The 27636-nt window shown below is 45.1% G+C and overlaps 1 protein-coding gene across 1 annotated transcript in view; it reads left to right on the plus strand.

Moving 5' to 3' along the window:
• Positions 1–27636, plus strand: part of RAB11FIP4 (RAB11 family interacting protein 4) — a 217696-nt gene that overhangs the window by 56851 nt on the left and 133209 nt on the right. The window contains exons 2-3 of the mRNA XM_066616437.1: positions 3290–3377; positions 15435–15523. Coding sequence (XP_066472534.1) covers positions 3290–3377; positions 15435–15523 — 177 coding nt within the window. The remainder of the gene's footprint in view (positions 1–3289; positions 3378–15434; positions 15524–27636) is intronic.

The following is a 27636-nucleotide window of genomic DNA, read 5'->3' on the forward strand; positions in this document are numbered from 1 at the left end:
CCTTATCTGTGGAAGCTGACATTCAGCATTCTACCCTTCTGATTGGCCACTATAGGAGATGGGCCCCTGGTTTCAATGGGCAAGGCAATTCTTATATGTTAAAAATAGTCTATGTTCATTTATATCCCATGCATCCTCCAATGGATATGATTTTTTCCTGCTTTTATCCCACAACTTTTTTGTAAGATAGATTTGGGGAGGGAGGGAGAGGGAGAAAATGGCCCAAGGTCTCCCAATGAGCAATACGGATGAGCGGGGGTTTGTCCTGGTCCTACCCATAACACCATGCTGACTGTCACTAGAATGTCTCCTTTATTCTCAGCAGTAGCATGAATGCATTAAACACCATTTGCAGCATGTCTAACCCAGCAGCAGGGGGGCGGGAGAGAAGCTGGAATATTGCTGATTAGTGCTGCTTGGTCTATTCTTTTCTTCTCTGTGCTGTTCACTGCTTGGGCAAATGAATATGCAAAGGGGGGATGCTGCACCAGGTTCATACCACACTTTCATTTTTCATCACCACAGAAATGGCAGTCCAACCCACCTCCACCTCAAATTAAATCCTAGGAAAACGAATGTGCAAAATAGTCCTGGTTGCTTTATCTGGGGGACCTTTAAGAAGTCTGGTGCACACTTTTAAGAAGCAAAAAAAAAAAATAAATGAAAATCTGGGTCACGTCAGGATTCCACAGCTGTCTATGTCTTCAGCTCCATTTGTTGCCTCGCTCCAGTGAAATGCGGATTCTCTCATTTTTCCTCTCAAAAATCCAGTTCCACTCCATTTCCAGTCTTTATTTTTCTATTGCTTTTCTGCCTGGGAATCCATTTTCTCTTTGCCCACCCATCCCAACCCCTGCACACACACACAACCCTCTGCCATACCAAATGAAAATGTGTAGGTTTTTGAAACAAGAGCATAATGCTCTGAGATGACTTTAGAGACTGTAAAGGGGTTTTCATTTTTCCCAAGAGTGTTGGCGTAACATCATGGCTAAGAGGCAGTGCTTTCAGGACTTTCTCTGTTTTAATCTCACCTCTGCCATGAACTCTCACTATGTGACTTTAGGCAAGTCACTCCCTCTAAGCCTCAGCTGCAGTGTAGGAATAATAAATACCTTCTAGAGTTGCTGTAAGGATAGCATCATGATAAGAACAGCCTGGTATATATGCACATATATATGCGCTGCCCCGTATATGCGTATATATGCGCTGCCTCTGACGCATTCTCGGCATCACCTGGCAGGACAAAGTTCCAAACAACACAGTCCTGGAACGTGCTGGAATCGCTAGCATGTATGCACTGCTGAAACAGAGACGCCTGCGTTGGCTCGGTCATGTTGTGAGAATGGATGGTGGCCGGATCCCAAAGGATCTCCTCTATGGAGAACTTGTGCAAGGAAAGCGCCCTACAGGTAGACCACAGCTGCGAAACAAGGACATCTGCAAGAGGGATCTGAAGGCCTCAGGAGTGGACCTCAACAGGTGGGAAACCCTGGCCTCTGAGCGGCCCGCTTGGAGGCAGGCTGTGCAGCATGGCCTTTCCCAGTTTGAAGAGACACTTGGCCAACAGTCTGAGGCAAAGAAGGAAGGCCCATAGCCAGGGAGGCAGACCAGGGACAGACTGCACTTGCTCCCAAAGTGGAAGGGATTGTCACTCCCGAATCGGCCTTTTCAGCCACACTAGACGCTGTTCCAGAACCACCATTCAGAGCACGATACCATAGTCTTTCGAGACTGAAGGTTGCCAACAACTCAAGAACAGCCCCGCTGGATCAGGCCATAAGCCCATGTAGTCCAGCTTCCTGTATCTCACAGCGGCCTACCAAATGCCCCAGGGAGCACACCAGATAACAAGAAACCTGCATCCTGGTGCCCTGGTGACCTGATGATAATACATACAAAGCATTTGTACTCACAGAAAACACTGTATAAATGTTAAGTAATGCTCTTATTTCTCCCCTCAAAGAAACATTTTATAGCAAGACTTTGGCTGCCCCCAATATGGGTCGCCTAGTGTCTGCAGGGAAAGCAGAGCCCTGTCCTATCCAACATTCCAGCACAGATGCAGCCATGCCAACAGGGTGTGCGCTGCATCCTGTGGTTGGGGACAGTCATGGAGGCCTCCTCAAGGTAAAGGAAAATTTGTTCCCTTACATTGGGGTTGCATTGCTGCTGCATCAGCACTGGAAAGTTGGATAGGATTGGGCGTGTTGTTCATTACAGTGACTCAGGATCCCCTTTCAATGTTCCCTTCATGCTGTGGGAGACACTGCAGTGTGGTTTATTCCCATGCTGTTTACATCACATTATTTTTTTGAGGTTACATGGCAGGAGCCCACACTGCAGCTCCTTCCAGTGTCAGCCTTACCCTTTCTTTCTTGAGACATAGAAAAAGCTGGCATGGAAAGGAGCCACAGCATGGTTTCCTCCCTTGAGACTGGAGGGGTTTCAACTGGTTTAGGAAAGAGCCCTGCTGGAACATCTCCCACAACATGAACAAAATGTGACAAGATGCCCACAGATCATATCCAGGCTGACTCCAATGTCAGCCACAATGTTCTGTTTCCTTGTTTCTTGCTATCCATATGTTCGTACTTAATCTTAGCAGATTAAGAGTAAGCAGCATATACACTTAAGTGTACATATGGGATACTTCTTCACAGCTGAAGCTGCTACATATATTTGTTGCACCCTTGTATCTGTAGGAGTTGTCATTGCAAGTGATTATTCCCACATAGCAATAATTTTTAAATATATTTAGTAATGCAGACAATTTTTTGATTTTTGTATTTCACCTAATCCTCTCTTACACAGAATACATCCCAGAAGCAATGCCCTTTATAGGCAATCTTCTACAGAAGCACACACATTTTTGTGGCCAATGAAAGTTTTAAAAGCTCCAAATAAACAACTCATACTGAAGGTACTGGAGTAGCCCCTCTGCTACATTGGCACTGTGCAAAAGCCCTGTCCAGTTTTTTAACCTTTCCCAATGATGTGCTTGTCAACTGTAGCCTTGCACTGTCATAATTCTCAGCTATAACCATATCATCCGTGTCCTACTATCCTCTAGGTATAGGCTGAAGACTTTTATGGTTAACAAAATATTTGAATAATTCATGCTTCTGTTCCTTCTTCCCTTGGAATGTTTCTTCAGCTTGAACAAGGCAGAAATTAAAGCGTATTTAGACTCAGTTAAGTCATCTTTGCTAAATTCTTGCTTTAAAAAGTTCTAGATTGTTCCTTCCAAAAGTTGTTGTCCATCTAATGCTTTGATTTATTTTTCAAGGTGGAAAAATTTGCCAAATGCTTGGATCCAAATGATTCGGGTAAAATCAACTTCAAAGATTTCTGCCATGGAGTACTTGCCATGAAAGGTAGGCAAACAGTGATTGTGGTGGTTTATTTAGAAAGTCCAGAGCAACTTTCATGAGGAAATGGAAGTGTGGAGCTCGGGGGGGGGGGGATGGTGGTGGTGTCTCTGATTCAGGCACTGAGCAGGTCCCCATCTTGGTAGCTGTACTATTCCTACTGTGGTTCGTGCTTCCAGTCCAAGCCCTAGAATAAGTGGTCACTAAAATGTGAGATAAATGTTTTGACACAACATTATGTCTATCTAAGTCACTTGAACGTATCAAATTAAAACAACCTTTGCAATTAGAACTTGTTGCACCAAGGGAGTCTTTTCAAAATCCTTTCCCTGGTGCTATATCTCCATTCTAAATTGCAACCCCTTCCCAGAATTCATATTTGCTCCACTTGAGGAAATAGCCTTTTCCCAGTCTCACAAAATTACATTCAACCCAGCTGCTATTTATCTGACTAGGGAAAACATAATTTGTTTATGGTGATTTCAGTTGGAAAAGGGCAGTTTCATCTCCCCCATTATCACCTTCCTGATCCAAACCCTCCCCTCCCCCCACAGCTGCTAAGACATCAAGAGATCAAATCACATTATTTGTATTTTATAAATCTTGACCCCATGTGTTGTAAGTGTGGGATACAGAAAAGAGTTGGAAAGAAACAACTTTGACGGAGCTTCCTATGGGGAAATATTGCTGAAAGGAAAGACTATGTTAGTTCATTATTGATTTATATCACTATGACATTGCTGTGTGAACTTTTTTGTTGAAAAAAGTATATAAATACTCAATAATAGTAAACTCCCTGATCTCCCATGTCTTGTATAATCTGGTCCTTAGAATGGAATTCTTCCATCTCCCTGACTTATTCTGTGTTTTCATAGTAAGGAAAAGACTGCCAGATTTGTACTGTGCTTAGGGACAAGGGTACTGTGCTGAGAGCTATAACTCTAATTACTGTTGAAGGGAAACATGTCTTCAGAGTGCCACTGAACATAAATGATCTATGACAGTTTTGCATAGTGTTCTCTGAACTTCAACCACTGGTATGCTGCACTATTTGTACCCAGTGGAAAACACTTCTCCTTATTGCAAAGTCATTTGGCAGCGGAGTACACAGAAATCAATTGAGGACCAGGTAGTCTGAGGACAACATGTGGGTGTGCTTCTGTTTGGGCTGATAACTGTTCTGGCAATGTTGTGCACCAGTCTGAATGATTTTGACATACACCTTTGAATCCAATTCACCGCTGATGGAATAATGTTGTGTTTTCCAAACTTCATGCTGGATGCGCTAGTGTATATTGAGAAGGACTGTAAATGCACTTTGAAAACCTATACTACTCTGTTTGGATGAATCCACTCAGCATAGTTGGGGACGGCCAACTGGTAAGTACTGCAGGCACCACAGTGTGCTGTGTAAGCTCCCTTCCCATTTGCTGTTGGAGCCATTCCAGGCAGTGCTGGGAACATGCAGGAGATGCTGTTTGGTTAGGCAAGTGCCTGCGTGTTGCCATTGCTGCCTGGAATGGCTCTGAGAGTGAGTGGGAGGGGGCGTTTACATCTATGCACCTGCAGTACTTACTTTTGCCCCATTTTGCTAGATTCCCAGTTCAAGTTTCACCTGGAGAATTATGCCCACTTTGAGCTAATTAGCTCCCCTTCTTTCCCCAAGAATGACCCTAGTTCTGCCCTGCAGCACTGCTGAACCCCACCACCAGGGTAGCTTGCCTGTTCCACCTGCAAAGGCCCTCCTTCCTCCTCTCTCCTGCCAGCAGCTCTTCCCGCCAGTACAGCAGCATGTTGGTCCTCCACAGATCTTGGGCATGGCAGCCAAACACCAATCTCAGTGTGTCCAGCAGTCTCCAAAGTCCATTCACCTATCAGTCCAGCCACAGTTCCAGTAGTCCATTAGCCAGCAGTTCCTCAGTTCATTAATCCAGTCTCCCCTTCCTCAAACTTTCCTCCTTCTGCTACCCACACCCAACTCTCCCTTCATCATGCCTGAGGGCCCTATTGCCTTCAAGTGGCTGCAGCTGTGCAGCACACTCTGCTGGATGCCCAGGCCTTACCCTTAAAGGAGCCGCTGCTGACACCACATCCTACCTCCTTGCCAGATCTTCCCCAATTCCAATACAGTCCCCTCTCTAGCTATTCTGCTGCACTCACTGCTCTATACTTTTTGGATGAGGGGGGCCTCATGCAGTACTGATTCCTCTCTGTTTGCCATTGTGTGAAAAGTGACACAACTGCGATTCTCTAACACAGGGGTGTCCAAACTTTTTGGCAGGAGGGCCACATCATCTCTCTGACACTGCGGGGGGGGGGGATTAATTTACATTTCAAATTTGAATAAATTTACATAAATGAATATATTAGAGATGGCACTTATATGAATGAACAAAGGTCTTGCAATAACTCAAGGCCTATAAAAGGCCTTGCACAAAGCAAGGCTGGCTTTTCCTTTGCTGCCACTGCTGCATCACAGAATGAAACAGCAAGCAGTGGAGGGAGCCCTCATCCCACAACTCATGCAAGAGGTTGAACAGTTGGCCGTCATGCTGACAGCAGTTGCATTGGGCCAGTGTGGACTCCACCAAGTCTCTGGAGGGCCAGAGGTTCATTGGGAACTGGGGGCTCCCTATGGACCAGATTGGGAGTCCCTGAGGGACGCAAGTGTCCCCAGGGCTGGGGTTTGGGCATCCAAATGGTCCTGGTAAAGAGTACTCAAGGCAGCTCACAAAAGAAATCATATAAAAACATAAAATATATAAATATGTATAAAAATAAAACATTTAAAAACAATAAAACATAATAAAACTTGAGCCCAAAATTAAAATGAATTTTTTTCTAAAGCCAAGCCCCCTTGTGTCAGCATTAAAAGCCTTCTTTAAATAAAAAGGTCTCAAGCCCTTGCCGAAAGGACTCTAAAGAGGGAGCTGTTCTCAGTTCCAGGGGAGGGAGTTCCACAGACGGGGAGCCACCACCGAGAAGGTCCTCTTTCTTGCCGCCATCCCCCTCACCTCCGCTAGTGGCGGCACAGTCAGAAGGGCCCCCTCTGATTACCTGAGAAGATGGGTCAGATTGTATGGAAGGAGGTGGTCCCTCAAATACCCTGGACCTGAGCCGTATAGGGCTTTAAAAGTTAAAACTAGCACAGACTTAATAATAGACTGCAATACTATTTCCCATTTTTCCCCAGTATACTGCCATGCACCAGAAAATAGCATCCATCAGATACTCAAGAAAAAGCAATCTACTGAGGTGGTAGGAGATGAAAAATACAAAGCTGTCCTGCTCTGTTCTGGCCATCTATGAAGTAATCAGATTCCAGTGGTAAAATGGAACTCTGTAATGAATTGTTATATAGTAATTGCAAACCATATTATTCCTAGCAGCTGAAACTTCATTATATTAAATTCTAGGTTTATTATAAGATGTGTTTGTTTCTGGTGAGTAAGATAGGATTACAGCCTAAGGGCCCAATCCTATCCAATTTTCCAGCACTGGTGCAGCCGCAATGCAACCCCAAGGTAAGAGAACAAATGTTCCCAGACCTTGAGGAGGCCTCTGTGACTTTGCATGGGATTGGGCTCTATGACTTACTGAACACAGTGAGTTTCTGAGTAAAATAAATAACACCATTTTCAAACACCTCTGTTATCCTAAACCTTCCCAGTGTTTTGTAATTATTCAATTAAGGTGTCTAACAGTTGAACTTCCTAGGAAAATACTTTGTTGCATAGCAGAAATAAAATACATTCCTTGCAGGGGGCAGGGTTCTGGATGCACAATCCTGGCACTTGCAATCTTGGTCCACATTTCTATGCCTTTTGCAACAGCCTGATTAATGCATTCCAATTCAGGGAATGGGAGGAGCAGTAGGACAGGGGCAGGTAGGGGAACAGAGATTAGTGCCCCCACCCATCTGCTGCCAGAGGTGACCGCTTCAGTTGGCCATGTGGATGGGCCACCTCTACCCTACATGCTCTTTTTCATGTAGAATCACTTTCACCATCCCTGCTCTAATTGTGAACAGGGCAGCCAAATGGATCAAATAGGCCTGTCATGTCTAGTTTCAATTTTGGGTGTTACCAGAAAAAGCTTGTGTATGAAATGGTTCTGAAAAAGAATTCTGGTGGCCAATGCTAATCTACCTGTGTGTGGAAAAACAAATGAATAACTCTGGCCTCTGTTTTTTATCACCCTTGATCTTACCGAGCAGGATCATATGCAATGAGATTTCCGAAGAAATAGTCCCAATCACCTGTGTAATTGGCTTTCAGTTACAGTGTTTTGTAGAAAGTGAAATTGCACTCGTAATCACACCTCCCAATGCTGGGTCACCCGAAAGTGGCCACCAGAAAGAAATAACTTTTGTACATTCTCTGCTGGTGTTTTTAAGAACATGCCATGAATATGCCCTGGTGCACAACTTGAAGAATCTATCCTGGCATTTCTGCATACACAGGCAAAAACCTTCTTGGGGGTCTTTTTTTCCCCTTCCAAGCCGGGTACTAGGAGCAGTGTGCATTTGTGCATCTCATGGTACAGCCAGGTAGAGTCAAAATGCTTCTTTCCTGTTCAAGAGTGATGCATTAATTTCACACATTGGCATTTTCTAGGCTGCCAGCCAAGTGTGTGTCTGTATTAAGAAAACATATGTATGTTGGTCGGAGGCAGGCTGGGTTAATGCATTTGTATTGTGCTCGCCATATGAACCTCCGAGGGTGTCTGTAAAATAAAAGAAGCCAAAGACGTGATGGTCATGGATAAGCAGGCGCCTCTCAGACTCGGAAAGTGCTCTGAGGGAAACTGATGTAGTTTCATCTATAAAGCTAACTAGAAACTGCATTGAATACCAACTGCAAGTGAGGGCAATGTGGGAAGGCTATTGCCATTATGCTCTGCTTGTGGACTTTCCAGAAGCCTCTTCTGAGAAACAGGATGCTGGACCAGATAGACCTTTGCTCTGTTTCTTCAGAGTTCTTCTCATGTCAGTGGCATCACTAGGATTCGCTTCACCCCATGCAGTGGGCAGGGCAATACCCCAGGTGGTGAGTGTGGTGGTACCATCGCCCTGCCCCCATTGGTTTTTTGGCTGTACCTTTTGTTAGAACACAGATATTTCAATGTGGTTTGTTTCATTGCATTCTGCATGAAATTACGCATTGATTGATATATAGCATGATGGTTTTATTCCTCCAAATTCTGATTTTAGTGAGTTTGAAAACTTGTAGAGTCTCACACACACACCCGTGTCAACTTACTAACACCTTATTGCAGCAGTTCTCAAACTTTTAGCACTGGGACCCACTTTTTAGAATGACAGTCTGTCCAGGACCCATTGGAAGTGATGTCAGAAGTGACATCATCAAGCAAATTAAAATAAATAATTATAAATAATTAAATTAAAATAAAAGAAATAATTAAATAAGGGGCAGCCTGTCCTGTTCCACCAGGTGAATCTACTCTGAAGTAATTCTTATTGTGGTCAATGGGGCTAACTCTCAAGAAAGTGTGGCTAGGATTGCACCCTGTGAGCCCAATCCTATGCATGTCTACTCTGAAGTAAGTCCCATAGTGGTCAATGGGGCTTACTCTCAGGAAAGTGTGGGTAGGATTGCAGCCTGTGAGCCCAAGCCTATGCATATCTACTCTGAATTAAGTCCCATAGTGGTCAATGGAGCTTACTCTGTAGCCTGCCTGCAATAACCCCCCCCCCCCCAAAAAAAAGAATCAGCCCTCCCCAGTGCCCAGTTTAAAGTTCTTCTATTTCAAGCATATCAAGATAAAGACCCACCTGGCTTTGCAAGTGCAAAATAGAAAACTTTCCCCTTACCAGTTGAAGCCTCTTCTCTTTGTCCTTTTGGGGGGGGGAGGCTGGAGCATTTGTTGCGCTCCAGCTCCATCGGATCAGGACCCTTCTGGTGTCCTCACATTCCCCTTTGCCTGGCCTGACCACCAGCCAAGGCACGTCTCGCGAGTTTACTGCTGCTCGCGAGTAAATGCGACCGTGAGACTGCTTGGCTTTCCATAGGGCTCAATAGACTGCAGCTGGGAGGGACCTCCTTTTCCCTTTTGTGTTTCTGGGGACTGCATTCATTGGATCAGGACCATTCTGACATCCTTGGAGTCCTCTCAGCCTGCCCTTTCTGATGGACTATGGCAACTCGCGTGTAAACGCGCGATACGGCTCAGTTTCACTTTCCATAGGGCTCCATGCATTTTTTCTTTCCAGTTTTTTGGCCATAACTTTTGAAAGAAAGGAGCGGTTTCAATTCTTTTTTTTGCATTGCATTCCGCTGGGAATTCCACATCCAACGGTGCGGACAGGCATGATGGGCTAGCTCCTAACGCCGCGATGTTAGCGCGTCCTCCCCCCAGGGTGCGTAACCCCCCCGGCGCGTCACCTGGTGCGGCCCGCACCCCCCTAGTGACGCCAGTGTCTCATGTCCTTCTATGCTCATGTCTAAAATGAAGTCAGTATCTGGATGAAAGAGTGCCTGGAAAAAAGAGCGTGCACCATTCTGAGCTCCTTGGGGGAAGGACAAGAAAGAAATATGACTAAGAGGACTCTAGCAAGGTGGATGGGCACTAACAGTAGGGTGCATTGAATCATGGAAAGATGCAACATCCAGGCAGAATAGGGCTCATCTAGGGTTGCTGTCTGGACACTTGGCAGATCCTTTTATTCCCTGGATGCTGTGGGAATTGAGACAACTCAAACTTCTCCTGCTTGTTCCTTCCTTGGTCCTGTCCTCCAGTCTCCTCCCTCCCTTACTGGAGGACAGGATGCAACATCCAGGCAGAACCTGTAGTTCTGCTCAATGATCCAGGCAGAATAGGGCTATCCAGGCAGAATCAAGAGATATAAGCCAACTGGGCTGGGAGTACAAAGTGGCCACCCAGAATACCCTGAGGCCTAAACAGAGCACTAGAGTGGCTTAGTGGTTATAGTATTGGACAGAAAGGCCTGGGTTCAAATTCCCACTCAACCTGAAGCTTACTGAGTGGCCTTGAACCAGCCACTGTCTTGAAAAATAGCACTGAAAAAGACAACTCTGCTGGCAGTATTTATGACTCTTGGGGAATGCTTACATTTTTCATAAGTGTACTCCTATATGATCACATTTGTGAATCCTTGGAAGGATACTGGTTTGACCCTTTTTCTTCATAAGAGTAGAATGAATTTCCATTAAGTTTCTATGAACCTTTAGGCAAAGGAACAGCTTTAGGGCCCAATCCTAAAGAGTGTGTGCCGACTTACTGCTGGCACGCAATGTCATAAACATGCCGTAAGGCATGTTTGCAGGCCGTAGTGCCTATTGAGTGCCAGTACTAACCCAGCGCTGGCCAGTGCTGGGCTAGCACTAGTGGAGCACTGGTGATCCACTGCTCGGCGGTCACGCAGACAGCCGAGCAGTGGAGCAGTAGGTGGAGGTGTGGGGGAAGTGGGGAGGAGGCATTCCGGGGCAGGGAGTGGTGGAGGGAGGGCGGGGAAATGGCAGAGAAGAGGCATGATGGGGGAGGGAGTGGGGAAGGAGGGAGATGGGACTGGTGGAGCTTTGCCGTTCACCCGACATGGAGGCTTTAAATTCTATGCTGACTCTCGAGTTGTTGTAGAATTGAGTAGCCCCATTGTGGGGCTACCCAGGAGAAGGGGACAAACGTCCCCTTCTTCCAAGGAGACAGTGGCGGCTGCTTGGGGTACGCTGGATGCAGCGGCAGCCATTTTTGGCGCTGCTGCAGCCGCATGCGCCGAGCAGCTGAGGATTGGGCTTTTTGTCCTTCCCAACAGTTCTGTGTAGTAGTGTGGTACGGAAAGGTAGGTTTGAATCATGGCTGGAGATGCTGCCCTCTGTTGAATTGCAGCAACATATTCTCCCTGCTAACATCAGTTTGCATACATTATTGTGTGCCACTTGTTTGTTTTGGCTTTTGTGGTGCCCTCTGAATTCACATTTACAAAGGCTCCCAGCTGTGTCTTGTGGTGGATTTGGCAGCATGTGTGTCTCATTTAGGCTCATGAGACTCTCTGGAGACACAATGACATGAGACAGCTTGATGATTAATAAGCTTTTGTTACTAACATCTCAAGGATAGATGTGGGAATTAAATTGCCCTCTGTGATAAGACCATGAAGGGACCCCTGTAAAGTTTTCTATTGTTCATCTAAAATAGATTATCATAATCACATCATAAAACAAAGAGCTTGCAAAACTAGGTTAGATCGTTAGTCATCAGGTTGGACGCATGCTAGCATTCTTCCGGGGGTTTTTAGAAGAACCAGTAGTGTTCTGTAATTGTCAGCATCCCCCTGTGGTCTACTCATCTTCACTAGTTGACCTAGTCCTTTACAGCTGTAAAGGGATGGCAATCCTATGCACACTTACCCGAAAGTTTGTCCAGCTCACCCAATAGGACTTACTTCCAAGTAAACATGCACAGAAATCAGGTTATTGTAGTCCAAACCTAAGCTCATCTACTCAGAAGTAGAAGTAGAAGTAGAAGTCCCATTGTAGTCATTTTATGAGGCTTACCCCAGGTAAAATTGCACAACCGTAGCAAACCTGTAATTCTACTTCTCTTCAGTGCTAGCTCATGGGAATGGTTTGCTGAAGGCTGTGGTGACTGCCTCTGGGTATCACTGCACAAGGGAGGGCAATCTGCCATCATTGCTGAACGTAGGCAGGCAGTCATAATCAGGGCAGGCGAGGTAGCCATCTTCCATGGTTCAAACCAGCAGTCTGGATAGCAGATCATAGAATGCTAAGTTTGGAAGGGACTTGGGAGGTCAGCTAGTCCAACTCCCTGCTCAGTGCAGGGAAATGATGCTCTGGCTCGTCGTGCCAGAAACAATCACTGCATTTTCAAAATGTGCCAGAATTCACTGCAATTTGGGAGATCATTATTGCCCACTCCAGAAATACTTCTGCCCCAGCTGGCACCTATACTTCCTGGGTTTTGACAGAGGTGAAGTTTGATAGTCCATGATCTGCCTAGTTAAATCAATCCCTATCGACTTCTAGCCTTAGAGTGATCATCCTCCAGGTTCGATGATATCACCTCAAGGATGGTTTTCATTTAACATTTTGTTTCAATTGGCCCCAGAGATGGAGGAAAAAGGACTGTGATGGGGGGGGGGGATATCACACAGTCTCTAAAACGGCCTCTGCCTAGTGCCATTGGCACCCTACTTTGGAAGATGTCACTGTAAGCTCCTCCTTTTCCTCCTTGTATATTCTTGGCTTGTGCGCAGCTGTTAAAAATTAATGCCTTTATTAGAAGACTCCCTTTCTTCCTTCCTCACCACCATCGTTTTGTATTAGGAGAGGTGTGCCTAGCTTTGCCTGGAACATGCTTCTTAGAATGACTCCTAATGCATCTGACGTCTGCCTTTGGCTCTCCTCTTCTTGTTATTCTTGCCTGAGTGCAAAGAGAGAAAGATTCCACATACAAGGCTCCTGTTGTTATTATGTTGAAACTCCTGTCATTTGTCAACAGATTATCTTCTGCCCAAGCAGCCAGCATGCTTTGCCAATCATCTCTGCCTAAAATGGCTCTTGCTTCTTTTTTCAATAACAACTAAATGGAATGATGTGCATCACTTGTTGTGATCTGCTTCTCCTGACATCTTGGTTCTGCTTTCTATGCCATGCCTAGCTTGATACTGAGAAGAGCTGGCTAGGATGCTGCAGGAGAAACTAGATCTCATCCGTTAGACATAAACCAGGGAAGAGAAATGCCACAAGGCACTTGCAGCTTTCCCAGCTTCATCACTTTCAGTGCAGAGGAAAATGTTCACATTTTAGGCAGCAAGATGGTCATTAACTGATCTTAAAGTAACCTGTCCTCTTCTGTTTTCTGCAATGCGGAGCTAAAAGCACAGTTGCCAGGTCTTTCTGCTGGGGGACTCAAGAGTTCAGCGGCTTTGTTACCTTTCTATTTTTAACTTGCATTCTTTGTGTTTGTGAAATAAAAATCCAAGCTGCTAATGTGCTAATTAACAGATGAGCACAGGGACAACTGAGAGAGTGTTCAGCATGATGCAGAGGCCATGTCTGTCCTCATGTAAATGCTTGGCATTTAACTGGAGTTGGAAGTGAGTGAGGCAGGTCAAACTGGGATCTAATTGTGAGCAGCCCTTTCACAACTTTCAGCTACTGGGCATCATTCATTCATTGTTGTACTAAGAGGGCTCTGAGGTCTGCTGCCCCACCCAAATGCTGTTTTGCCCATGGTTGGAAAGTCTGGAGGAAGCAAGATAGTGCTTTTCCACAGGGTATTTCCAAATTGTGGAAATGGTGATGTTAATACCAGTGGTGGAAATCCAGGCAGAACTTCTACAGCACCCCCCTCCCAAATGAATATGTTCAAATGCATTTGTCTTGACCACAGCCATAACAAACATAGGTCGAAAGAACTGGGTCTAGCATCAGTTCTTAACCTGGTGTTAAGTGCAGTAGGTATTTAACTACTGAGAACCTTCAAACTGATTTTGATGCTGCTGGGTTGTAGCGAGGCCCAAACAACGATCCCTAAAGCACATTTATTCAGAAGTAAGTCCCACTGAACAGTCAGGCTGACTCTCAAGTCCGAGCGCATAGGACTGCAGTCAAAGGTGGTCACTTTATACCTGCCCCACCCCTGGTTTCATTTCTGTTAGAAATTGCTGCCATTTCTGTTAGAAATCTTATTTTTTCCCCTCTCTCTCTTTTACCATTCCTCTGTTTCATGAACTTCATTGGCCAGCATTCCTCTTTTGAACTGAGCTTTTCCATTCATCTCCACCTCTGGTCACTTTGTTCACTTGCTCCTCTTAATCTTTCAACTCTGCTTCAACCCTCCATTTGTTCTTTCCTTCCCCTATCCCCCCCCCCTTTTTGTTATCAGACCTTCTCTTTGGCATTATAATACTCCTAATGTTTGTCATGTGCTTGTGGACAGAAAAGTACAGAACAAACATTAGGAGCATTATAAGAAAATGGGTCTAGGAAAGCCAGAGAATAGGAGTAAGGCTCTTATAAGGTTGATCTTTTTTTTTCTGAGTGTTTAAATTCTCTACCCCTTTCTTTCCCATTTCCTTTAAATGGGTTAGGGGCGCAGTCCTAACCCCTTATGTCAGTGCTTTCCAGCACTGGCATAGCAGTGCCAATGGGACGTGTGCTGCATCCTGCAATTGGGTGTCACTCACAGAGGCCTCCTCAAAGTAAGAGAAGGTTTGTTCCCTTCCCTTGGAGCTGCATTGCCCTTATGTCAGTGCTGGAAAGCACTGACATAAGGGGTTAGGACTGAGCCCTTAGATGGTGAACCTCCTTATAGTGAACCTCCTTCATTGTGAAATACCTCATTAAAATGCTATATAAATGAAATAATTTGCATAAGGCCCCACCATAAGAAGCTGAAAGATATTGAAAGATCCAACAAGCTGGATGCTGTCTACTCTGGTGAGTTCTCAAGGTTTTCCAGGGGAAGTCTTCCAGCCCTGCTAGACTAGCTTCTTGAACTGAAAGAACTAGAGACTGGTCCTGGGCTGTTTTGCATGCCAAGGTATGTGTCCTCCTGTTCTGTTCTCTCTACACCATAAGAGTAGAGTGGGTCCTCAGTATCCGTGGATACAAAAATCTATGAATGATGAAGTCTGTGGGGAGAGCAGCACAGTGCCGCAAAACGTAACTCAAGGCCGTGTGCGGCCTCCCAGCCTCCTCAGAAGCTTCCTGGACATGACTGGAATCCACTTCCATTTCACACTGGTGATGTTGTTTTACATGTGTTAATATGCTTATTAATAATGTCATATTTAAACATACCTCTCAGGAATTCATATTAATGCCTAACATTTTTATGAATTGTATCATAAAAAAAATATGTATGTGTTATGCTACTTCCAACAGGTCAGCATTCTAACTGAAGCCACTAATGGCTAACTGTATGGGCCAAATTCTGAGGCACCTGCCTTTTTACAGTCTCCCAAATTCCCCCAAACCTTTGAGGTCAGCCCAAACATTCTAATATAAATTATTTGAGCAAGAAAGTTCTCAACATCTGCCACCTTTTTTCTGTTTGTAGGTTGTGAAGAGTTACTAAAAGATGCGTTGTCCGTTGAAAGCTTTGGCCCTCGACATTATGAGACAGAGTATGTCGATTACTACTACCAGGTAAAAAGAGCCTCTGCTTTTGACCTTCCCCATGAAATTGGGGGGGAATCAAGTATTGCCGTCATTTCTTCCATACTGTGCAAGGTGTCTTTGTATTCAAGTGATTCAGTTGTAGCTTTCTGGTGGTGTGAACATGGCAGTTGTTGGGTCACAACAAAGGCCCTGAGAGACTTGAGTAATTCTGTTGGCATCTTTAAGGGGCTTCCAAGACCTAGAGACAATTAGAGTTTAGGCCAGGGGTGCCCAAACCCCGGCCCTGGGGCCACTTGCGGCCCTTGAGGACTCTCAATGCGGCCCTCAGGGAGCCCCCAGTCTCCAATGAGCCTCTGGCCCTCCGGAGATTTGTTGGAGCCCCCACTGGCCCAACGCAGCTGCTCTTAGCATGAGGGCAACTGTTTGACCTCTTGCGTGAGCTGTGGGATGAGGGCTCCTGCCATTGCTTGCAGTTTCATGTCTGTGATGCAGCAGAGGCAGCAAAGGAAAGGCCAGCCTTGCTTTGTGCAAGGCCTTTTATAGGCCTTGAGCTATTGCAAGACCTTTATTCATTCATATAAGTTCATCTTTAATATATTCATTTATGTAAACTTATGTAAATTATTCAAATTTTAAATGTAAATTAATTCTTGTTTTCCCTGGCCCCTGACACAGTGTCAGAGATAAGATGTGGCCCTCCTGCCAAAAACTTTGGACACCCCTGGTTTAGGCCTTTGTTTGAAGCGAATTTTGTATGCACAGCTACAAATCAAAGCGGGGAAGGGGTGAGATCTTGCTCTTGAGTGACTAACAGCCCAATCCTGTGCTCCACAGCACCTAGGGCTGCAGCAGCATCAAAATGGCTACCATTGCATCCCATGGGGCTAGGATGCAGTGCTGGGGCTATTTGGGGTAATGGAGCTTATGCTTGTGCTGAGCCAGTGATGAGCGTCATGCTTTATAGCACGTTTTGCAATGCTCAGCGCTGGTCTGGCGCTGGTCCGTTTAGATTGAGCCCTAAGAGTGCAAAGCTGCAAATCCTTCATTGTTTGGGTAATTAAATGAAATGTGAGATGAAGGTCATAAATGTTTACACTTGCTGTTTGGGCTATGAAAGTGCTTTTACAGTTTTGAACCTAGCCTCTGACTTGAAGGTTCTTTGGTTTGGAAAAGATTCTCTATTGTCTAAGCTTCATCAGCAATGACAATGGGGAGATTATGACCACTGGCTCATTAAAACTATGACTGATGTATCCAGCCTGTTTGAATGCTAATCATAAACCAGATCTCAATCATGTGGGCTTTTCCCAGAGCCAGAGAGTCATAAATGACAGAAGGTGACACCTTCACAGATGGCTGGTATAACTGAAAACAAAAACTGGGCAAGTTTATTGAAAGGTACATAATATGCACAATAATGTGTCACTGATCAGGTACTGTATTCTTTTACTTCCTTCAAGCATTCATTTGCGCTGATCATCAGAATAAACTATGATAAATAGTTTGCCTTTTCATGGTTTTGCTGCATGTTTTGGGGAGATAATGAGAACTCTCATTCAAGACATGATTGTGAATTAACCTGGAATAAAGAACTCTGATCTAGTGTGTGATGCTGAGGAACTTTCAGGACGTCTCACAATTATTTGCGGGGTTACCAAGCAGGCTTTGCCTTTTGTTACTTAATAGGGTAGAGAGAGGTGAATGGTTTTATCTGTGAAAAAACAGGTACACAGTCCAACTAAGAGGCTGACATGCATGGAATCATCCACCCCAATATCTGGATCCAATATCTGGGCAAATGGATGCTGTGGGTGCCTACATAGTTCTTAGCCCAAAATGTCAAGCCTCAGTCAGAAAACCGGCAATAGCACTGATCCACTGTTATGTGGCAGAAGGGGGCATGTATGATGAACTTTTTCACCCCCTGCATATAGCTGACTGAAAATATTGGAACTATGCATAGCTGAATCAAGAAGCAAATAGGTGCTGAGATGGATCTGTAAATTTAGCTGACCTCACAACAGATAGGGAATAATACATTTGACATAGGGGCATACATGACAAAAATCATTGGTAAGAGACATCAACATACAGGTATCCCCCTCTTTCTGATGGTTCATTTTTTTGACAATCCGCTCTTTCAACATATTTCAATTATACCCGGAAATCATTCATTCAATGAATGCTCTGCTCTTTCAACCTCTCTCTGCTGTTCTAAAGGAGAAAATTTCCCTCCCCAATGTTGATTTGCAGATGACACAGTGATTCAAACTGTTTTGGGCTGCGAGAGTGAGTAAATGGCCCAAGTTTTTCCCTTGACCACCAGCACCTTTTTTGCATTGCTTTTAGGAGATGTAACTAACTACAGTATTGTATTTTCTTCTGCCTACTCTGGAGAGGCAGATAATGCACTAGATATGCGATTGGGTCATGTAGCAATTTATGGTTACACTTCAAATGGCATGGGTGCACTTTGTATTGTTTTGTGAGCCCTGAAGTGGAGAACCAAGTGATGGTGAACATTTAGGGGAGTTGTATACAGAGTTTTCAGAAATCCAGCTGTCATATTTTCCTTCATCTGCACCAGAGGGTCAGATGCAGTATCTTGAGATCAAAGTGGTTGCTTGCATCATTGAAGTTTTTATGGTTGCCAGTAAAACTACAATCCTTACAAGTTATAGAAGGAGCTATCTGTTACATGCAATAGGCAAGCCACTGCCTGAACCAACCCCCAAATTCCACCACCTACCCCCCGATCCAAATGCTGCTGCCCATTCCCCTATTCCACTATTTATCTATTTTATTTACAAATTTATACCTTGCTTTATCTCCCTAACAGGCATTCAAAGTGTTGCATTCCCACCTGTGCATAAACACAGCATGCACCCCACCTTGTTGTAAAGCAAGTGTACCTCCTCCTACTCCTCCAACTCTTGCCGCTGTTTTTTGTAAAGGGGCTCAACAGGAAGGATGCTGGGAGCAGAGCCTCCCCACTGGTCACTTTTCAAAAAATGGTGGTGAAGCAGGAGGTAGAAACAGATGTGAAAAGAAGACCGGGCAATTGGGGAGGCAGTGGGGTGAGTGGGGTGGTGGGCAGGCAAAGCCTATGGGGCACCTCTGCCAGCTTGCTGCCTGTCATCACCCACCATCTGAGACAAAGGGTTCAACTGGCCCGCTGGCTGGGCTGGCCTTGGTTGCAGTCATTAAAAACAGGAATGTGAGCATAAATGATTTGGCACTAAAGTGGCACATTGCGAGAAGGTGAGGACAACACGTTTTTTAAAATATTTTTAAGTGTGACAAACTTTATAGGCAATTGCTGTTGAGCCTTTCTATGTGACAGTAGCTGTCCATATAGGAAGCCCCTTTCATGCATTAGGGGTACCACACAGAAGCATGTTGTGGCCATGTTGCTGTAAGAACTTGTTTTCTTTGTTGTGAGTTGTCTTGATAGACAAGAAAGGTGGCATAGCAGTGTTTTAAAATAACTTATAATGCAATACTAAGAGAACGGATCTCAGCAGAGAACACTTGAGGCTCTCAGAAGAGAAGGCTTCAGCATCAGTTTGTCTGTGTTCTCATTGGTCTTACCAGCAAAAGCCGCATACTATGTGAAGTTGAGTTTGTCATGAGGCATTTTGAGATTGCGTCATGCAAATGTGTCTTCTCTCTCGGAGCCTTGCTATTTCTCTGCTACTTCCTTGTGAATAATTATCCCCGAGTTTGGAATCTGATTTTGAAGGCTTTTGCAAACGCTTGTGGTCACACGATTGCAGCACTGAGGTGCTTTCTGAGGCAATAATTCAGAACTTTCCTCAGAATATAGTACTCCCTCTTCAGCCTAAAGTATTGTCAGCTGTAAAGCTGAAATGTAATGTAGTTGCCTAGCTGTGTGAAAAAGGGCTGTATTTTAGCATTGCTGCACCACTCTCTAGTGGTGGCAAAATCTAAGAAGAAAATGCAGTAAGACCACATTCAAGCAGTGCTTGCACCTCATTGGACATACTTGCTACCCTTCTGTACAGCTTTCCTTGAAGCATCTCTCCAAGAGATTTGCTTCTGCCAAGGGCCTAGGTTTCCTTGTGTTCATCCTCACTAAAACAGAAATCAATAATTTCCTGGCTGTTTTCCATGCACTTGTTTCTTCCCATTTGCTGCAGTTGCTGATACAGACTCCTCTCCTTTGCTGCTCTGCATGATTCTCTGTGCTGGTCCATGGGCTGAGGGGTTACTTTCAGCCTGATCTTATTCATTCCACCCCCGCCTCCTGTTTATGCAGCTGTGCCAAAACGGCAACTGCTGCAGCCTTTGGCAGTTGCAGAAGTCTCCTCCAGGTAAGGGAACTTTAGTTAAATAGCTAAGTATGATGAAAAATTAGTAGGTGGCTGTTGCAATTTAACTGACAACTAAATAGCTGTCCCAAGTCAGTGTTATCCTATGCCACAAGATTGGGTCCCGGAAGCAGGTTAGGATATCTGCGGCACTGGCACCACCAATCCTGCCCCCTCCTGGAACCTGATTCATCCCCCTCTGTTCGTTCCACCCCCTCCCACCTTTCCCACTGATTTACCTTAGTCATTCAGCAGCAGGAGATGTGTCGTCGTGGTCATTTTGTGAGAGCAGAAGTGTCTTCCCCTATTGCAAAGAGTTATAGCTTGGATAGCATTAGGCTACCCATCATGGGAGGTCAGTGATGGGAACTCCTGACATAGTTTTCTTTTTCAAAAAGTGGCTAAGGTTGGATCCTATTTGGATCAGGGCTTTTCAAAATTATTTATTCCCAAAATAATATAAAAAAGACAAGAAAACAAAAAAAAAATAGCAAAAAGAAGAAACAGAATAAAAGAAAAAAAAACAAGTATTAAGGAACATATTGTAGCTTCTCCTATCGTGTTTATATATCGTATATTGTATTGGCAACCTTCAGTCTCGAAAGACTATGGTATCGCGCTCTGAAAGGTGGTTCTGGCACAGCGTCTAGTGTGGCTGAAAAGGCCAATCCGGGAGTGACAATCCCTTCCACACCGGGAGCAAGTGCAGTCTGTCCCTGGTCTGTCTCCCTGGCTATGGGCCTTCCTTCTTTGCCTCTTAGCCTCAGACTGTTGGCAAAGTGTCTCTTCAAACTGGGAAAGGCCATGCTGCACAGCCTGCCTCCAAGCGGGCCGCTCAGAGGCCAGGGTTTCCCACTTGTTGAGGTCCATCCCTAAGGCCTTCAGATCCCTCTTGCAGATGTCCTTGTATCGCAGCTGTGGTCTGCCTGTAGGGCGCTTTCCTTGCACAAGTTCTCCATAGAGGAGATCCTTTGGGATCCGGCCATCATCCATTCTCACGACATGACCAAGCCAACGCAGGCGTCTCTGTTTCAGCAGTGAATACATGCTAGGGATTCCAGCACGTTCCAGGACTGTGTTGTTTGGAACTTTGTCCTGCCAGGTGATGCCAAGGATGCGTCGGAGGCAGCGCATGTGGAAAGCGCTCAGTTTCCTCTCCTGTTGTGAGCGAAGAGTCCATGACTCGCTGCAGTACAGAAGTGTACTCAGGACGCAAGCTCTGTAGACCTGGATCTTGGTATGTTCCGTCAGCTTCTTGTTGGACCAGACTCTCTTTGTGAGTCTGGAAAACGTGGTAGCTGCTTTACCGATGCGCTTGTTTAGCTCGGTATCGAGAGAATGAGTGTCGGAGATCGTTGAGCCAAGGTACACAAAGTCATGGACAACCTCCAGTTCATGCTCAGAGATTGTAATGCAGGGAGGTGAGTCCACATCCTGAACCATGACCTGTGTTTTCTTCAGGCTGATTGTCAGTCCAAAATCTTGGCAGGCCTTGCTAAAACGATCCATGAGCTGCTGGAGATCTTTGGCAGAGTGGGTAGTGACAGCTGCATCGTCGGCAAAGAGGAAGTCACGCAGACATTTCAGCTGGACTTTGGATTTTGCTCTCAGTCTGGAGAGGTTGAAGAGCTTTCCGTCTGATCTGGTCCGGAGATAGATGCCTTCTGTTGCAGTTCCAAAGGCCTGCTTCAGCAGGACAGCGAAGAAAATCCCAAACAAGGTTGGTGCAAGAACACAGCCCTGCTTCACTCCGCTTCGGATGTCAAAAGGGTCTGATGTGGAGCCATCGAAGACAACAGTGCCCTTCATGTCCTTGTGGAAAGATCTGATGATGCTGAGGAGCCTGGGTGGACATCCAATCTTGGGGAGAAAGAATCTTGAAGAGGCCGTCTCTGCTGACCAGGTCGAAAGCCTTTGTGAGATCTATGAAGGCTATAAAGAGTGGCTGTCGTTGTTCTCTGCATTTCTCCTGCAGTTGTCTAAGGGAGAATACCATATCAGTGGTGGACCTGTTGGCTCGGAATCCACACTGCGATTCTGGATAGACGCTCTCTGCAAGTACCTGGAGCCTCTTTAGTACAACTCGGGCAAACAGCTTTCCTACAACGCTAAGGAGAGAGATGCCGCGGTAGTTGTTGCAGTCACCCCTGTCACCTTTGTTCTTGTACAGCGTGATGATGTTTGCATCCCTCATGTCTTGAGGTACTCCACCTTCTCTCCAGCAGAGACAGAGGATTTCATGCAGCTCAGTGACGATGATCTCTTTGCAGCATTTTAGGACTTCAGCAGGGATGCTGTCTTTTCCAGGTGCCTTGCCAAATATATATATATATCGTATATATATATATATATATATATATATATATATATATATCGTATATATAAATATATAAAAGGTTATATATTTAAAAAAACATATATATCTCAGACAGTCACTATCCTAAAAACTCTTCTTATCAGTTTACCAACTATTCTCTTACAATGCAATCCTACGCATGTCTACTAAGAAGTAGGTCCCATTATGTTCAATGAGATTTACTCCCAGGAAAGTGTGTATAGAATTCCAGCCTTAGTGATCAGGGCTGAGGTGCAAAGGGATGCATGTACCTAACTCTCACTGTTTGCAACTTTGATCCAAATTGTTCCTGTTCTCCAAAAACCGAAAGACACAATTTGTGTGGTTGGTCTGTGGAACTCCTTGCCACAGGATATGGTGATGGCATTGGGCCTGGACGCCTTTAAAAGGGGATTGGACCAGTTTCTGGAGGAAAAATCCATTACGGGTTACAAGCCATGATGTGTATGTGCAACCTCCTGATTTTAGAAATGGGCTATGTTAGAATGCCAGATGCAAGGGAGGGCACCAGGATGCAGGTCTCTTGTTATCTGGTGTGCTCCCTGGGGCATTTGGTGGGCCGCTGTGAGATACAGGAAGCTGGACTAGATGGGCCTATGGCCTAATCCAGTGGGGCTGTTCTTATGTTCTTATGTTGTGCTGGTATGCTTTCCTTCTGTGGCTAATAGCAGCTTCAGGAGGGATTTGAACTGAGGAACTGGCTCCATGCAAAGGGTTAAACCCACACATACATGCCAGCTCTGATCCAGATTGATCTTCCCCAGCTGCTTCTTGGAAAAGGAGTAAAGAGGTTGGAAGTTCCAATCATACAGATTCACACAGACGCTGACATTTTTACAAAATGAATTAGTATAGAACCATCAATGCACATGACATATTACAGAATAAAGGAGCCCTTGGTCTAAGGAGCTGATTATAAACATTCTGACTGTGGTGAAAGGGGTGGGTAGAGGAAGGAGGGAAGATGACAAGGGATGTGCAAATGTAGTTACTTTGTGCTACTACTTTGCTTGGGGTGATGAGGAAAACTAAGGTGTCAAGCCAAGGACTTCACAGAAAAGTTGGGTTTGGGGAGTGCTTTGAGAGCAAGTGCTTTGGTGGCAGTTCCAGGTATAAGGGGCAGGAAGGGTCATTCCAAAGACATTCTGTTGCTGTTGAATCAAGTGTGTTTCTTGGTACGCAGATGCCTCAATGTTTCTGCATGCCTTGGAGAAGGGATACAGTGGGGTGCTTTGGAATCTTGCTCCAAGGTGAATGGCATGCTACTGTGACTTACTAAATTTAAAACAGCCAGGATAGTGTCTTCTTAGGACTTCTTAAAAACACATTCTTCTGCCAGGAAAAAGCGTGCCAAAGACACCTGAATTAGGGACACAGCAGACACAATTCATGTGCTTGATTGTGCTCATCACAGTGACAGACGAAGCTCATGAATGTGAAAACAGCTTTCTGTTGTAGATGACTTTGTTCTGGTTTCAGGGCAATCAAAAAGGGAATGCCATCATCATTATTATGCCCACCTTGGGAACTTCTGGAAGCATCTAGGGGCCAGTTGATGAAAGCAAAATCTTGGCCTTGGCTTGATCCAGTGAATCAATTTTTAGAAGTAAAACATGAAGCAGTTTTCCTATGGCTATCATATAGTCAGTGATCTTGTGAATGGCCCTTCTCTTTCTGTAGAATTCCACATTTCTGGGTGCAATATTAAAAATAGCCACAGGGTGTCAGTGTGGAATAAAGAAAGACAGCTTCTTGGCTTCCCTCCACTCCAATGAGCACTTAGTGCTGTAAGTCTTGGGATTCTAATCCCCCTTTCCCTCCAAAGAACAGAAGAGAACATCCTTTGGGACTTAGAGACATGTCAACAACAACAAGTCTGCCTTGTAATCTGAGGGAGGACACTGTTGGTGCTAATTTGATGTTAAATAGCAGAATGCTCCCTACACAGCAGTGTCTCTGAGGTTCCAGGTGTTGCTGAGGCTGGCAATTATTAATTAGGTGCACTGCTCCTGTTTTCCCTCTCTATGGTTTGTGCCTTTCTGTCTCTGCCAGTGTTTCGTGCCAGTGTTCTCTGCAAACTGCACCTTTGGCTCTTGCTGGATTCTTGGTAATGCAACTTTACAATGCAGTACTGTAGTTTGTGCCTGTTAAATTCTGTTGTGCCTGTTAAATTCTGTGGCCTGCCTTGGGCATAATACAGAAAGGCCATTTAGACATTTAAAAATAAAGACATCGAGTGAGGTTAGAGTTGTTTTGACATGATAAACTGCTTATAAAGCCAAGGCAAAAGAAAAGGCAGTGCCTATCAATATTGCATAGAATTTTGCACCCATCATTATGAGGGAGTGCAGGAATAGAGCATTGTTCTGTGGCAGATGAAATTCCTGAAATGTCCTGAAAAGACTGTGGGAGGGAAACCCTGTCTGCTTCCCCCACCCCAGGGCTTGAACCTGATGCCTTGGAAACTATTTATTCACTGGACAACTAGAATAGTTGACCAGAACAGAGAATGAATCCTTTGGACAGAACCTCTATAGCCAAAGAGCCAGGTGATCTGGTAAAAAGCAACCATGTCTGCTTCTATCTGAATAAACCCCATAGCCTATTGTTAAACTGAAACTGAGCGACTTGTCACTTAGGAGGAAGACAGGTAACTGGATCCTCAGTGAATGGTGGATGTGCCCCCCCCCCCGCTGCATGCCCTACGTATCCTATCCCACAAGATAAGGGCATTAACTTCTTGACATATAGTAGATACATAGTGCTGGCTCATTCATGAGGCTGACTGAACTTGTTGCTTCAGGTGGGGCACCCACCTCCATCTACCCACTTGTGTCCACTGCTGCTTCTCTTCCTCCACTCCCTTGATATAAAAAGACAGAGTGGGATGGATCAGAAGAGAAAGTGTGGAGGAAAGTGGCATCCTAAAGGATCTCCTCCACACTTGCGCTGCCACTCTGTCTCTCTTTTCCTTTTCTAATCCAGGGAGCAGAAGGAGCAGAAGCTGTGATATCACCAGGTAAAGAAGGGTGGCATTTGACACGCTGCCTTGGGCATCATAAAGTCTTACATCAACCCTGCAGATACAGCACCTAAAGCTGTGCTTCCAATACTGTCTTTCTGCTTGCCAATCTAATGTAATGTGGCAAAATGGTGTTTACCCTGTACTGAAACCAGGAGTTGCTACAGAAAACTGTGATTGTTCCCCCTCCTTGCGCCACCCTAGTGCAAATATTGCACTGAAGTTGAACATTGTTGCATGAGCATCATTTGTTAGTGCCTGTGATGGCACAGGTGATGGCCAACCTACTTCTCTCTCCACCTCTGCAACTTGGCGCACTTTTTTCAATGCCTGAACCCTCCAGAAGAAACATAGATTGCAATCATACTAAAGCTTTTGTGACTGGATGGGTTTAAAAAATAATTGAACATGTTGCTTGAGTCTTTAAGCCACGGATTAAAACACATTATAGAATCTAGTCCCAATGTTTCACTTTCAACTGTAAGAAACTGTAGATTGTTGCATTTTTCTAACTGGGGGGGGGGGGAATCAGATTACCCCATCTCTCAGCTATTGCCCCTCCTGCTGCATTTCCTACTTTTCTTCTTTGGGTGGTTGGATGTTCCTCCATATATGAAGGATGGCATAGAAGCCATTTTCCTCACCCATTCCCAATGACATGGTTGTTCCTCACCCATGACTCAGTCCAAATATGACATACCATAATGGGGAAAGTCTGCAACTTCCACATTAGAGGCTGGGTGCTATTTGAGGTCTGCTTCTAAGGGCTCCATGGCAAGAATCAGATTGGATCTGTGTGCAACAGTCAAGACTCTTTGCAGTTTGAAATCGGGTGGAATCTGGATCGTGCAGGCTTCTATCCAAAACATCTTTCTGAATTCATGGACTCTAGTCCAACAATTTATTATGGGCGTCAAAGTTCTGATTCAGAACTGATTCAGAAGAAAGTTCAGAGCTTGCCCTCTGACATAAATAAGAACATAAGAACAGCCCCACTGGATCAGGCCATAGGCCCATGTAGTCCAGCTTCCTGTATCTCACAAGGGCCCACCAAATGTCCCAGGGAGCACATCAGATAACAAGAGACCTCATCCTGGTGCCCTCCCTTGCAAGGACTTCCAACAATTCTTTCAACAGAGGAAGCAGATCTACTTATGCATTTCTGGTGCATTCTTTGCCCTTCCTCCAGGCCAGGCCATCTGTGGCACTGAGTTGCCCCAGACTGCATTGGCAGGGTGCTGATTTCCATCACCTTCCTCCCCCCCCCCGCAATGCTCTTTCTAGCCCACCTCTCTCACATCCTCTTCTTCCTCTCTTCTTTTTCAAATTAAGGAAGTGGAAGGAGGCGTGGCCATGGTGACACCTGCAGCTTCAGCAGGTGCCTAGAGGCCTTGGGATGGCCTTTCTCTTCCATCTATTGATATGAATAGGGTAGTTTCCATATACAAGAGATCCACCTGTGTATTGGAAACCATGTGGGGGTTTGAAGTGGGACCATTGCTATGTATACCTTGTAGACCTGCCTCTGGACAGCTGCTTCTGGAGAGTGGCAATCTGATGTATTCATGCTGATGATCATCTGAAGTTTAGACAGTCCTCTGCACTCTCTCAGTAAATAAGGGCACAATCCTAACCAACTTTCCAGTGCTGATCTAGCTGCAATGCAGCCCCAAGGTAAGGTAACAAACATGCCCTTACCTTGAGGAGGCCTCCTTGACTGCCTCCTCACTGCAGGATGCAGTGCACACCACATTGGCACACCCTATTGTCAGTGCTGGAAAGTTGGTTAGGATTGCATCCTAAGTCTGTGTTGTATTATGCAAAGGGGGCACACAGTGGAGCCAGAATTCTTATAGAACACTGGCACCTAATGTTGTTGGCTCTTCACTTATTTGTATTTTTGTCCCTCCCTTCTCTTTCTCCCCTATCAATCTGACTCCTAGCAAGGTAAGAACTAATTGTTTTTCAAAAGGTGTCAGCTTAGCCTGGAGCAGTTTCTGTATTCCTGCCAAGTAAATGCATCAGAAAAAAAAATGGTTCAAACAAGGCATATAAATTGGGTTGGCTTGTGGGACAGAACCCAGCACACCAGCTGATCTGTTTTGCAAATATGTTCAGGAGTAATTAGTGGGTTCCCCATGGATGTTTGAAGCAATCTCTCTCTCTCACTCATCTTGTTGGAAAAGGTTGCTTGACCATCTTTTGCTGACACCCAGACGAGGTCAGAGAGAAGGGGGGGGGTTTAATGGTGGCAGCTCCACAAGCAATTAGCAGCTGGGAGGAAGGAGAGATTTTATAATGGGCTGATTAAAATGTAAGTGTCTTGACACACAACCGGAATCAAAAGCAGGACAGTACAATCAGCACGGCACTTGGGAGTGCAGGCAGTTTCAGGTTATGCCGAAGTAGTCTCCCAATTATTGCACAGGAA

This window comes from Tiliqua scincoides, chromosome 2 (genome assembly GCF_035046505.1).
Source record: "Tiliqua scincoides isolate rTilSci1 chromosome 2, rTilSci1.hap2, whole genome shotgun sequence".
NCBI classification, from domain to species: Eukaryota; Metazoa; Chordata; class Lepidosauria; order Squamata; family Scincidae; genus Tiliqua; species Tiliqua scincoides.